The sequence below is a fragment of the Onychomys torridus genome, chromosome 17 (assembly GCF_903995425.1).
Source record: "Onychomys torridus chromosome 17, mOncTor1.1, whole genome shotgun sequence".
NCBI lineage: Eukaryota > Metazoa > Chordata > Mammalia > Rodentia > Cricetidae > Onychomys > Onychomys torridus.
The window spans coordinates 38,434,692-38,449,642 of NC_050459.1; the positions used below are offsets into that span (position 1 = coordinate 38,434,692).

The 14,951-nt window shown below is 41.7% G+C and overlaps 1 protein-coding gene across 8 annotated transcripts in view; it reads left to right on the forward strand.

The window, feature by feature from the left end:
* Fat1 (FAT atypical cadherin 1) overlaps positions 1 to 14,951 on the forward strand; it is a 120,098-nt gene that overhangs the window by 38,499 nt on the left and 66,648 nt on the right. For all 8 annotated transcript variants that reach the window (XR_004946878.1, XM_036209269.1, XM_036209268.1 and 5 more), the window contains exon 3: positions 14,555 to 14,869. Coding sequence is in view for 7 of the 8 variants with exons in the window: in XM_036209269.1 (XP_036065162.1) it covers positions 14,555 to 14,869 (315 nt within the window). In the remaining variant the exon portion in view is untranslated. The remainder of the gene's footprint in view (positions 1 to 14,554; positions 14,870 to 14,951) is intronic.

Consider the following 14,951-nt stretch of genomic DNA (forward strand, 5'->3'; position numbering starts at 1 on the left):
TTAAGACAGTGGAGTTGTCTAATTTAGAGGAGTTAAATACACATATGATCCTTGTATTTAAGGCACAGTGGTACACTGGGACACACAAGGCCTAGATGTAATAGTTTGACATAGATTTACATGAACTGAGTTAATAGCCCTTGGGAAACAGAGCACACAGTCAGAAACTCAGAAAACATTATTCTCCTTAGCTTCATGTTGCCTTTTTATGTAACTCCTGTAATTCATAAAAACTGCACTGTAGAATGTTGCTTAGCAGCAATATTATAGAGATGGGAGGAAGGATGTGATCAGATCTCTACAAAATTTGATGAAAAACCAAACGTACAATGCTTAAGGTAGCTACATAAGCTTCCTGCTTGGATGTGTGGGGGTGCGGCTCATCTAAGAGGCCACAGTGCTGACTGGATGCCCTTTTTCATCATCTGGAAGTAAGGAATCCATTACTTTTCTAGCCCAGACTGGGTGTCTGCTTCAGTAGGACCCTTGGCTGATTATAGCTCTTTAGGGCAGTATTTCCAAATGCTTGCCCCCTGGATATTTAGGTCCTTATTGGGGATGGTTGTAGGTGACTCAGAGAGCCAGAGAGCTTAGAAGGACACTGAGGTTTGTGCATTTATTTAGGTAGGTTTTATTTGATTGTATGTAGTGTTAACAGGATTTAAAGGAAATGATTCCTGACAGTAGATTTCCATAGCCCGAGTAAGGTGCTTAGAAATTGTTCATTACCCACAAATGCAGGAGTAAATCTTTGCTGTGTTATGGTTCAGCCTACCAAATAGAACCAAGAGTTCAAAACCTGCCAGGATTTTCTTGGTTGGTAGAGAGAACTTCAGTTGTAGGGAAAAAGTCTGAGTGGAAATAACAAAAAGCCTTGTCTGTTACAGTAGCTGGGGAATGTATGTTGGCTTTACAGAAATGAGTTATATTGCAGTTACAAAATTGGCTAAAATACATTATTTTTAAAAAGGTAATTTACTGGGCAAATTCTCCAAGAAGTTCTAGAAAGGAATCTGTAAAATATACAAAGAGGAAAAGTTAGCCAGAGTAAAATGTGTTGACTACACATTCCCTATCAGAGAATACAGGACAACTAATACTACCACAGACTTTTTTTTTCCTAATCGCAAAATCAGAATTTAAGAATAGGAATAGTTTTTAGTTGAAATAGGAATCTCTAGGCCTTTTGCTGTATGGTCTAACAAATATCAGAGCATAGATTAAATGGCTTTTTCACAGTAGTAGTCACTTAACATTGTCTGGTTGCAGTTCTGAAGGTCTCTGCTATCAGAGGATAGTTAAGGCCACAGATAATGGCCTGGTTCAGTTAAGTTTATTCCTTAATGAAATTAAGGATCTGTTCTCCCTTCTCTTGCCTTTTTGGATCTCTTTGTTTTCTGGAGATTCAGTGCCCTTGGAGTGCCCTTCCTTAATGACAGAAAGGTGAGGTACATCAAAGAGAGGGTAGATAAGAGGGGAATGTGCCCTGTGGTTGCGGCTGTCATCTTGGCTTTGAGTCTGTGCTGTGTGCACGTCACCTTTCTCGCCCAAGGGATTATAGAGGGCACCGGCTGACTTTTTTTTTTCTCCCTTTTAGCTACAGTGTTTCATGTACAACTGGGATTGGCTGCTTAATTCCCGAATTCATGGCTTGGTTTTTGGATATAAAAGGCATTCAGCAAGATTGACCTTTTCCAGTTAGTCAAAACCAAAGGCCAAATATTAAACCAAAGCCACGTCTGTGTGTAATAAGAGGTCGCCATTTTGTTTACAGTTCTTGCATTTTTTGTTGAGTTGTTAACCCTGTTGCCATTGTTGGCCTGAAAGCATCTGTGTGCTGCCATTAATGCTTCTGTCTCTCCCCTCCTCACCCAAAGTTAATGATTAACATCTGGCTGTTGACTTGACTGTCTCAAGCTTCCCGAAGAAGCGTGGGTAGAGTGTCCGCTCCACACTTCGGCTCTGGAATGCTCAAGGGTAGAAGGCACATTTTTCAAGGGGCGAAGCACAAACCAGTAGTGAGTCTCGTAAGAGCCGACAGGGGGTTTGTAGAGTCATGTTCTTTCACACAGCTAGCCTTACCCTCCTCAACCATGGTTTCAGACATGCAAGGGTAGGTGAACTGTACTGTGGAGTCTCATACTCTCCTTGGTATACTTACACTTGGGGAGACGTCTAGATTGTATAGCTTAAGACAGAGTTGTACCTTATTATCCTCAGCTACACAGTTCATAATCATTTGAGTGAGCAGGTGAGATTCCTATGTAAAGACGGACTTCTTACAGACAATAATACATCCTTCAATATAGCAAACAAATTTTGTCTTATTTCCTTAAGGAGGTAGCATGTATTTATAGTTCTAGCCGGGCCTTTGATTTTTTTTTTTTCACTTATTTGCAGAAGTGAGTCATGGAATGTCTATGTCTTAGCTCAGTGGAATTAATGAAATAATGAAATAACCATCCTAATGTGCTATCACTCTTTTTTGGTTTTTCGAGACAGGGCTTTTCTGTGTAGCTTTGCGCCTTTCCTGGAACTCACTTGGTAGACCATGCTGGCCTTGAACTCACAGAGATCCACCTGGCTCTGCCTCCTGAGTACTGGAATTAAAGGCGTGCGCCACCTGCACCACCACCACCACCACCGCCCGGCGTTATTCATTCATTCATTCATTTATTTATTTATTTATTTTTTCTATCACTCTTAAAAACCGAAAACTCTGTTTCCTTATATTTTTATGCAGTATTTTGTGATTTAACTTTTTTTGGTCTATGAAGATTTTAGGGGTACCACTTAGAGAATTTAACTCCATTTCCTTATATTTTTATGTAGCATTTTGTGGTTTAAATTTTTTTTGTCTATGAAGATTTTAGGGGTGCCATTTAGAGAATTTAACCAATTTTAGATTTCCCTCCACGGATATCTCCATTTCCTCCCAGAATGAGTAACTACAGAGAATAGGCAGAATTCAGAACCAAGTAAAAGAGCCAATGATCCTTGGTGGCCCTTGTACCTTGAAGCCAGTTCCCTTGTTTATTGAATTCGCCCAGAGTCCTGTAGGAGGCTGTGGGAAATGAGAATGGAGTGGCAAGGGTGGGAGGGGAAGGGTGGGTGTGTGGGTGGGTGTGTGTAGGGGGGTGTCAGGTGGATGGTACCTACTCGCCATGTGCTGTTCATTAACAGTGTGCATGTCCGCGTCCAGCCTTCTTTCCCCCTTCCTTTCTCAAGGGACAGTGACATTAGCGGCACCACCATGCCTTTCCAAAGGGGAGAGTTGGGAGAATTTCACAGGTGCAATTGCAAATGAAGGAAGGCTTGGAGCAGCAGTTCTCAAACTGTGAATTTCCACCCCTTGAGGGGCAGGGTCTCAGATCAGATATCCTGCCTATCGGATAGTTACATTATGATTCATCACAGTCGGAAAACTACAGTTATGAAGTCCCAACCAAGTAATTCTATGGCTGGGGGTCACCACAACATGAGGAACTGTATTAAAGGGTCGCAGCGTAAGGAAGGTTGAGAAACCACTGGGCTTAAGGGAAGAGCTGCTCATTGCTTTCCCTTCTGAGTACTTAGCATTTATGGACACCTCGTCCAGCAAGAAGTTGCTTAAAGTGCTGAGGGCTTCAGTGTGCAAGGCAGGCACAAGGCAAACAGCCCTGCGTTCTTTACGAAGCTTGCTTTCTAGGGAGGGAGCGAGCAAAGTGAAAACCACACTGTTATCTCTCACGTGCTCCCCACACTCCTGGAGCTCCGGAGTATTGTGGGAAAACTAAACAGAGCTGCAGTGTGATATAGCTGTGTGTGGTGTTCATGGCCCTTCTAGAGTGAGTGGCCAGGGATTTCTAGTTCAAAAGCTGGGACTCCAGTGAGCCGAGTGAACAGACAGCGGTTTGTAGAGACTTTCTAGCCGGAAGGAAGAATAGCCTCATTATACGGGGCCTGCTCCTCTGGCTGCAAGTTTGGCCTGAGCCCTGAGGCTGTGGTGGGAGACTGTAGGTGAGGTGAGGTTGGATACCCCAGTCAGTTCCAGGGGGCGGGGCATTGCGTCTCTGTCTCTCCCAGCTGTCTACATCCCACATTGCAGTCAGGCCTGTCTACTTTTCTTTTTGTCTCCCCTCTGTGCTGGGGGCCAGTGCTCCCTGACTGCTGCCTGTCTTGTTGTCATAGAAGCCCCAGCCCCACTGATGGTTTTGATCTAGTCTGAGCTTGGCCTTTGGCTCCTCCAGAGCATCAGAGATAATCTGCCCTCACTGGTAAGAAGATAGATGGACAATGCTCTTCTGTGTGCATCATGGCTCCTTTCCATGTGGATGGTGTACCAAAGCAGCTTACCTCTTTGGCAGTTTTCTTTTGGATATGAACCTTGTAAGTAAGTTTGCTGTTTTAGCTACTTCAACAACAACAACTTCAAAAGCACATTTTTTTTTTCCTCTGAGAAGCATGTTTTTAATTTCTAAAAAGTTGTCTTCATGCCTAGAGTTCATAAAAGCTGTGTTAGAAGCCAGTGCAGCTTTTAGTAGCAGAAGGTAAGGCAAGAAATGGGTAGAAGGCACTCAGGAGGAGGTGTGGGGTTCAGAGTCCTGCCTTCCCACCAGCATGGGTGTTCTCTTAGCTCTTCTAGAAGGGTTCTTGTAAATGTCTCCTTCATGGGATGCTAATAACTTCATTTGGCGACTAAGAATTAAATCTTACATAGGGATAAAAGGTTTACCTTAAGGATGAGTTTAGTGGACTTGGTTAGTTTGAAAATTCACAGTGACTAAATTGGATGGAAATACAGCACTTGGGAGGCAGAGCCAGGTGGATCTCTGAGTTCGAGGCCAGCCTGCTCTACAGAGTGAGTTCCCAGACAGCCAGGCTACACAGAGAAACACTGTCTTGAAAAACAAAACAAAACAAACAAAAAAAGAAGAAAAAAAAACCACATACAGTGGGTTCCTAAAATAACCCCATCGGTGACCTTTGTTTCAACAAAGGTCACCAGGTCTGCGTAATCAAACCTTACACTGAATGGAGATCTTTATGGAGAGATAGTTGAAGTAATTTGAGGTATTTGCTAGCACAAAATATAATTTTCAAGGCTTCTACTAAGTAACCAACTGTGTCTGTGAAGTAGTACATGAGTAGGTTAGGTTGACTTAGAAGTTTTTTAAATTCTTATAGATTTGGGACCGCAAAACTGGGCGTTTTGTGTATTAACAACATGTGAATAGTTCCTGTAAATTACTTCTATTCAACAAGTAGATAACTGAATTTTTTTAAATTGAGAAATTGCTCTATTAAAGTAAGGTGTAGCTTAAAAAAATTCTACTACGCATTTGGTCAAAACTTCTAGCCAAGAAAGAAAAGAAAAAGAAAAAGAAACAGCTACTTGCAAGTGGGAGAGGAAGGTAGGAGTTGATCCAGGGCCATTATCACAAATGGCAAAAAGCAAATGGAATTTTTATTTGCTTGGTTGGCACTCAGTTTGCATGGAACACACCTTACTCCTTGTACAGCTGAATTGCATACGGATCTTAGATTTTCAATTCTGTTTTATAGGAGTCCGAGCAAGCTCAGAGAAGGGGCGGAGGCTGGGGTGGGGGGTGGGGGGGAGCCTTCTCCGTCCCGCTCAGTTATGCTCCCTTCCAGCTTGTGCATTCTAGGACTCCAGAGACAACTGGCTGTTTTGGCAGGAGCTCTGTGTGTGCAGACAGTGACCTGGGCGGTCTGGGAAGGGGCAGGCCCAAGCTCATTCCATTCCTTCTTTAGCAAGGAGCTTGGGAAGCTGGCACAAGACTGGTTGTTTCAACTGACATTTCACTCACTGAATGGGGCTTTGTCTTCATACTGAAACATACTTTTCCATACACATGCTCTCGGCCCTTGTTAGACAGTTTAGGAGAGGCAGCAAGTCACTCTTAACTTTAGCCTTTTACATTCTTGAGATAGCTGAAGTTGTGTTGAGAAGACCCTCAGTTAACCCTTTGTGAGACTTTTTTTTTAAGTAGGATGATATAATAATTCATGTCTGTAGAGATATTTCTTTTGCACAAATGAGAAACTATCAGCAGTGGAGCAAGTAGCATCCACTCATTGCTCTGACCTCTCAGTGCCTTGTTCCTTTCCCACAAGGTGGAGCTATGCTGTGATTAGTTTGTAAGATCATGTGATCCCACATTGCCCCATGAAGTTTCGGCGGGAATCCCTAACCTCAGATAGGAATTTGTGTGTGTGAGAGCTGTTAATGTACCTAGTTGTTAAAAATACAGTGTTACCCTTCTCAAACCGTTGTTTGCCCCGCTGTTCTGGTGAACTCATTTTTACTTAGTTGTGTTGCCGCAAGACCCTGTTTTCCTCTTTCTTAATTCCTTGAGTACCTGGTACCATGCCTGGCACATGGGAGGAATTTCATGTTGGTTGCATGGATTAAACCAGGTAGTAGTAAGTAATGTGACGTTCTGGATTATTCCTAGCATAAGTCAAGGTACTACAAGCAACATGGAAAGTTGGTGATGAAGATATACTGTGCAGTAGTCAAATATCTGTTAGGTCAGTGTTGAGGCCTGCATTCAAACTAAGAAAGAATCTATCGACATTTCTTTCTCAAGGGGTTTTCCTTAAATTGTCACTTTTGACCTGCCGTAAACTTTAAAAATTGGCTTGTGATTGAGAACTCTGGGGTACTTCCTGCTTAGTATTTTAACATTAATAATGTATTCACAGTTATCTCGTATCTGTCCTGTTATTATGACTACAGTATGGTGTTTTATGTAGTATGAGTATAGTCGGGGCAGCATAGGGAGTACAGTAACATTGTAGTGGTTATAGTGGAATGGAGTGGTGTTGAGTTCTCTTCAGTTGCATTGAGTCGCCTGACTCCTGGGCTTCCTTGATGTGCTTGTCTGCTGGTTGGGCGCCTCATTTCAACTGTGTTGCTTCTGGGTCATGGTCAAGCCCCGGCAAACTTCAGAGTGTGTAATTTCCCCTCAACCCACTGATAGGTTGATAAGATCACTTTCCCAAGTAGATGGCAACAGCACCCTGGTTTTGCACGCCTTTAATGTAGTCACTCAGGAGACAAATGCAGGTGGATGGATGTGAGTTTGGGGCTAGCCTGGTCTACATAATGAGTTACAAGACAGCCAGAACTATATAGTAAGACTCTGTCTCATATATGTATGAGACATATATATGAGTGTGTGTGTGTGTGTGTGTGTGTGTGTGTGTGTATAATGTAAAGTGCTTGTGAAGTACATTTACTAGTCTACAAGTGAGAATGTATTCACTAAAATAATTTCCTAAATCTCCCAACAAACATCTAGAAATGTTACCATTAGTTTGTTGAATTGACTTTGTATTTCAGTTTCACCAAAGGCAATCTTAATATGTATTGGTATTTGCATAACTTCTCATACCCAAGGATGAGCCTCCTTACAAAGAAATGCAAGCCCACGTCAGAAGTATCGGTGATCAGACTTGTCTATGATTCTGATGTGGAAATCAGATTTCGAGTCATCTCTCCCCAAGTCTTGAAAGCATGGGTCTGCAGAGCTTGCCCTGGGAGTGACTGCTGATTAAATCTCCAGACTTGAAACATGATACCTCAAATCAGATTATGTAGTTAATTAATGTGAGGCCAGTAAGCTTCTGGCCTAAGAGCTTGCTTAGATGACTTTAAAGCTACCTCAGCGATTTCAAATGAAAGTTTAGAGATACATATTTTTTAATTAAAGGGATAGAAGCCAGACTAAGTAGTAATAATAAAAACCAAATTTGACCATTGCTAGATAGGAGAAAACTCCTATAAATCATTAATTTCTAACTTAATGCCAGATAACAAAGTACAGAAACTGAAGGCCTAAAACTTTGTAAGTTCATGCAGACATACGCTGGAATGTTAATTGTTGAAGATGTTAGACTGTGCATTGTTACACACCTGTTCACAGTGGCTGGCACACCTGAGTGCTGCAGTCACCATTGTTATCACGAATTTCCTCTACTCCCGGATATAAATGGCTTTTTATAACACGAGAGTCAAGACAAGCTAGCGGTTTGGGAAAATTGAGACATGGTAGTCAGTAACATGTCTTCAGCTCAACGGGAGAGCTAGGAATTATATGTGGTTGATGGCAGTCTTCCGTACAAAGGGGTTTCTCTGTAGGGTGAGTACTCTGCCCTAGCATTTTGTCTGGCCGATAAGAGACGGCTTTAGATCATGTGTTTACTTTTATTTTAACTGTGTTCCTCTTTCTCTCCTTGCTTCTTTTCCTCGTCTTCCCTTCCTGTTCTGTTTTTGTTATTTGGCAAGTACTGGCACTGGAGCCAAGGCTGGCGTCAGACTCGGTGGCAGTCTCCTACTCCAGCCTCCTGAGTACTGACCGAGATTACAGGCATGCGTCAGCACTTCCAGCTCGCTGCTGGTTCTTACAGTGTTTGGCATTTGGTTTAATCATGCGACTTCAAGAAATGGCAGTTTTAGTTATTTATATGTGTGTGTTCATATATATGGGCCATTCTGTTTCAAAAGTACTAGAATTTAGTTTCATCCTTTTCTGTACAAAATAAACAATTATATACATTTATTTTCTGTACAAAATGAACAATTACATAAACTTCTTAATGTAATACTGAAAGTATTTCTTCCGTTTCATTTTCCAATAAAATAGACCGAGTAAATAGCCACTTCAGAATCTCAACCATCCTCAGTTTTCCAGAATCTTCCTTTCTATTTCTTTTATTTGTCAGTGGCATTACTTTGCCAAATAATGGCTGAAGCAGGCAAGGGCATTTTTTTCTGTGTTTGTATAAAATTATAAATTATATAATATTAATTTATATAATATTTACATATGCATTATCTATAATATAATGTTTTGTTTTATATATATATATAATTTACACACACACACTCCTGATATGATCAGTCACATTGTTCTAAAAGCATTCAAGGGTTTCTTCTTATTAAATAATGTTGCATGTGAAATTGGTGGTTATTTTAATGAAGGATCAGATTTCAGAAATTTCACTCCTTTAAAAGGCTCAAAGGTGTGTGACAGTTGATCATACTAATCTGGTAATGTGAGCCAGACCAGAACCTTTCATTACCTTGTTTTGTATTTATAATACAAAGACACTAAAACATGAGTTTTGGAGATTGGGGTTGCGTGGGTGAGGCATGCTGAGACTCAAACCCAAGACCCCGTGCTCCCTGGCAAGTTCCCTCACCAAGCTGAATCCCCAGCCCCTCCCAGTTTCAAAGGTGGGCAGTGTAAAGTTGTGGATTGAACTTATTTTTGAGTAGGAGTAACCAAGGAGTCAGAAATAACAAGCTTTTGGTCAAAATCTCTGGCACTAGGACCTCTTAACGGTCATGGTCCCTTCAATAAAATCGGCAGAACTTCAACAAGCCAGGTATTCTGTGGGCATGGAAATCTGAGTCACTTGAATTATTTTTGGCAGTGCGGCAACTTCATTTTGCCTTACAGGAGTTACTATGTCGAAACCGGGGCCACAGTGTCATGTCAGCTGGTACAAGTGGTGGATGTTGAGGGCAGGATTGGAAGTAAGAGTAAAGCCAGCCTCCGTGATGTGAGAACAAGGCAGGCTTGGAAAGCTTGCTTTACTTTGAACTGTTTTCGTGACAAGAGGTGGTGTTATGTGCCGTAAGCCTGGAGAAATCAGGCCAGGGGAGGATGATATCTGTACCTGCTTCATTAAATATCTGCTGCATCCTTCCAGGAGGAAGGTCTGCCACAGCGATATTTCCCCTTTTCTTTATTTTTTTAAACATTAGCTTTCTTCCGTACAATATATTTTGATTATATTCTTTCCCTCCCCCAGTTTCAAGATCCTACCTACCTCCTTACCCACCCATCTTCATCTTTTCTTCTCCTGCACAAAAGAAACAGACCAAAAAAAAAAAAAGAGAGAGAGAGAGAGAGAATCAGTTCAACAAGTTAAAAAGAACAAACAGCCAAACAAAACATATAACAAAAAACGCAGAGAAGGTTTTGTGTTGGCCAACTCCTCTTGGGCACAGGGCTTGCCCTGGAGTGTGGTGGATACACCTGGTGGCACTTGTTTGGAGAAAACTCTTTTTCCCTTTGCCTGAGGGTGTTAATTACAAGGAGCTTCTTGGTTTAAGACTTTGTGTCTTCTACCCTTTTTGAGACAGGGTTTCTCTGTGTATCTTTGCACCTTTCCTGGAACTCACTCTGTAGCCCAGGCTGGCCTCGAACTCACAGAGATCTGCCTGGCTCTGCCTCCCAAGTGCTGGTATTAAAGGTGTGAGCCACCACCGCCCGGCCTCTACCCTTTCTTAATGCAGAGATTTTGTCTGGTTTTAACCTTTATAGGTCTTGTGCACGCTGCCATGGTTTCTCTGAGTTCACCTGTCTATGAGGCCCGCTGTGTCTGGATGACTGTTTCCCTGGAATCACCCATCACCTCTGGCTCTTGACGTCCTTCCTCCTCCTCTTCCTCTTCCTCTTCCTCCTCCTCTTCCACATAGATCCCTAAGTCTTGAGTGGAGGGATTATGATCAAGACCTCCTGTTTACAGCTGGGTGCTCTTTTAGAAATCACATGATCTTTTTTTTCCATTCAGTGTAGCAGTGATTTCAGTAGATGCATATTTGAAGTCAGTTTCCATAGTGACATCTGGCGGTGGCTTTGCAATCCCATCAAGCATGTTAGGAATGATAAATATTCTTAGCTAATAGTTTCATGTTTCCAGCTCTTTTTTCAGACTGTTCAGCTTATTAACAACTTTTTTTTTTTTTGAAAATGTTTTCATTGTATTCTCAAAGTTAGAAAGTTGGGCACTTAGGACTTCTGAAATACTTCTTTAAAGTAAAGGAACAGTTCCCAATTATGCTACAGTGCTGGGCAGTGCCTAGAACAAGCATGTCTGAACCTGTCTTCTGTGCTCAGTATGACCATCACTAAGAGTCTGCTTGGTCTCCCTGGTCGTCCCATGCAGGTGGGTCAGTCCCACATTCCTCAGGAAGTAAGAATCCTGTAATTTCCTTGTTCCTCTCCATTCTTACTGGATTTTTCTTCTGGCTGAAGGGAATTCTCTAGAAGGCAGGGCTGCCTCTTCCTCCTGACACCCTGGCTTTATCTGTCATCTGGTTGCACACTGTTACTGCTATCTAAAAAGAGGGAAGCCAGGCATGGTGGCAGGCACCTGCAATCCCGGCACCAGGGAGAAGGAAGCGGGAGATTCCATCTCATAGCAGCCATTCTGGTTTTGTTTTAAAAGCAAAGAAATGAAAGATAGAACTAGGAACAGAGAGTGCTAGAGGAACAAAACACAGGTTGTTGAAGACAGAATATAAACTGGGAGAGTCTGAAGATTAAAGCTTTATTTTATGTGCTTAAAAAAATCTGTTAAGACTATAGATTTCATTAGTTCCTTATTTTTTCCAGGAAGAATGAGTTTGTAACTTCTTATACGAAAGAACTTATTACTGATTATCAACAACTGGAAGTTGATTCATAAACAAGAGAGTTAAGAATAGGAGTCAAATTTTAAGAATGAGTACAGTTGTCTGGTTCACACCCAGTGATGGCTTGAAGGCTTCAGTTATATATTTTTTTCTTTTGGTTTTGGTTTTTGTTTTCCCCTGTGTTGGTAGTAGCTTTAGGAAGTACTAGTTACAGGAATAAGGACTCAGAGTGACCCAACACTAAACATTATTTCTAGTCATACTTGTAGATGGCTGGCATATGGATTATTTTAGAAATGAGGCTTTCTGTAAAGAACGGACTGGATTCCTGTCAATCACTGATTTGATCGAGGGGGTGTATCAGTACGCATTCTGTGCTCCTCACAGCCCATGACTTCATGTCATAGGAAAGTGGGCCTCTTGTTCCGTAATCTTAGTCTTTAACATTTGATACAACCCTGTTTTTCTTTATATCTGAACCAGAACCACTGTGTTTCATTTTCGACCTTTATTTATATCCAGCTGTAGCTAGGAGTTCATGGTAGGGATTTACTTTAAGAGGAACATGGCCCCACCTCCCCCTCTTTCCCATAGCTCCTGACCATAGCTCAGGAGTTCATGGTTGGGGTTTGCCTTAAGAGGAACATGGCCCCTCTTCTCCCTCTTGCCTGGTTGACGGGGGTGCGGTGGCGAAAAACCAGTTCTCAGCAGAGGGCTACACAGATGAGAAACTAGGGGGAAAACCCATGGAAGTAAATAACCAGTTTTCCATCGTAACATGCTTGCATTTTATAATTTCCCTTTAAAGCTGTTGTATTTGAATGAATACATAATCTTCACCTGAATACCGACTTTAAAAAAGTGCACGGGATACAAAGCCCGTCTTGTCTTCTGGGTTATCACACTTTTTTTTTTTTTTTTAAATATTCCTCTGATTATTGTTCACAGAATAGACCTGACCAGATCCGTGCTGGCCCTGAATTCACAGAAATGCTGCCCTTTACGGTGGCCCTGGGAATGTTCTTCATCTCAGAGTTTTTCATCAGGAAGTGAGGACAATAGCACCACTAGTGTAGAAAAGATCAGACAGGACAGTGCAGGACTACCCTGATGCCTGGCATAGAGTAAACCCAGAGTAAATTGTTTATGTAATTGTCGTTGCTTTATGAGCTTATAATTACATTGGAAGGACTACGATTAAAAGAAAAGAAAGAGAGAGCAGCGTGAAATATTTGATAGTTAGAAGTGAAAGGCAGGGGGTAAAATCACCATGTGTCTGTCTGCTTGAAATTTTCTAATAATACTTCACTTGTCCAATGAATTTAATTGCATTTTAATGGAGCAGCAGCACGGGAGAGAAGCATATGCGCCTTCATTTGGTTAATATGTAAACCGGGGAGGGGAAACAGCCTGTGTCTCTGATTTCCTTGGGTGACATGGTGGCTGCAATCAACAAGGGAAAATAGAAAAGATATATTTGTTGCGGATACAGACAGTTCTACAATGTAGTCATTTAGTGAATTATTGAATATGTATAGATTGTGTTTGGGTTAGAGGAAAAGAGGAACCATCTTAGTGTGTGATCGATTGTTAATCATAGTGGCTGTAAACATTCATCTTAAGGTAGTTCACTTTCTGTTTGGTTATTCATTATTCTGTGACTTTTTCTGATATCACCCCCAAATAAGCAAGCACTTAAATTTAAATAATCCCAAATACGAGCACTTTATTAACTATAGTTAATAACCACATATTGTGTCTGAAAATTATTGAGTAAATATTAAGTATTCTACACACACACACACACACACACACACACACACTTAACTATAGGAGGAGGTAATGCATAGTTGATTAGCTCAGCTGAACCACGCTACATTGTACCCACATTTCAAAGCATTGTGTTGCATACAGTTATGAGCTTATTTGATAATTTAAATACATAACCTGGGTTAGTGGTTGAGATAAATACTGTCCTACTGCTAAAAATAGATGACCTTGGTTTTTGATTTTTGCATTTTGCATCAGCTAGGGGACCTCAGTGATCCTGAAGTCGGAGGATTTCTGAAGTGTAGTCAGGTGCATGGTGTTGTGTGCTGAGGCGCCATCAGTTCACAATGATCAATCATTCTGGGAGCCGGAAGGCAAGAGTATGCCATTAAGTGAAAGGCCACATTTGCTTAAGAGAGTTGATATTTCCACTTCTAATCACTTTGTTGGAGGAGGGTTCTGGAATTAAAGTCTTAGTAGGTTTCCACGATGGAGCCAGAATAACCCAGTCCTCTGGACTCTGCTCAGCCATCATACACTTTCTATATTACCAGTTCTCTCTCTAAACATGTGTTCTAGTTTGGGTCTCCACGGAAGCCTCTGTATCCCAATGCTAGCCAACATACTGGGGCAGTTTACTCATTAAGTGGATAGCTGTCGTGCTTTATAGGAGGAGCCGGAAATATCATGAGTAGCTAGGGAAGATACACGTTTTTTGCAGTTTAGAACATAACAGGGAGAATTTATGTTGTTATGCCATATTGGTTTGGTTAAGATGGTTAAAAATATTAAGAAGTTTAGCATGTAAGAAACCTGAACAATTTCTTATGCTAGCTAGGCTTTCAAACATTTCCCATTTTCTTTTCTTAGTGGTTTTTAAAGGACTGGATAGTGTAACTCAGATGTCTAGAGGAATATGCCCCCTGCTCTCTGTGCCTGGACTGTGTCTTAAGGAGTGGGATCGAGGCCATGGAGCTGAACCCTGACTCTGGTTTTTCTTTGGCTTCCTGCTTAATCTCCATGGAAGCCAACACATTTCAAGTAGCCATAAATTTTACCTTTCGGAAAACAGGGTCATTATTAGACCACAAGATCTCTTAGTGCCTATACCCTGGGGTATTTTCAGATTCCGATGAGACATTTTTAAAGCAATTGTAAATACTTCTGTAGTTGGTATTATATGCCACATGTTTGACCGTTACATAGGTATGAGCTCATTGAATCAGTCATTAAGGAGCATGCGGTTACTTCCATTCTGTTGGAAGGGAAACTGGGTAGATAGCTTGCTGAAGTTCATGAACCCAGTAAGTGGCCTCTTGTGAACTTTTTGTTTTGACTGTTTCTCTATAGGTGTCATAGAGACTTTGGACCGACTGGACAGGGAATCGACTTCCCACTACTGGCTCACGGTCTACGCCACGGATCAGGGTGTGGTACCCCTGTCGTCCTTCATCGAGGTCTACATAGAGGTGGAAGATGTCAACGACAACGCACCACAGACATCAGAGCCTGTGTACTATCCAGAAATAATGGAAAATTCACCCAAGGATGTATCCGTGGTCCAGATTGAGGCATTCGATCCCGATTCTAGCTCCAGCGACAAGCTGACTTACAAAATTACAAGTGGCAATCCCCAAGGATTCTTCTCAATCCATCCTAAAACAGGTATGTCCATACTGTTCAATGGACTGTATGTGTGTGAGTACACTCTCCCAGGTGGGGACTAAGTTAGCGTTTCTTGGTTGCT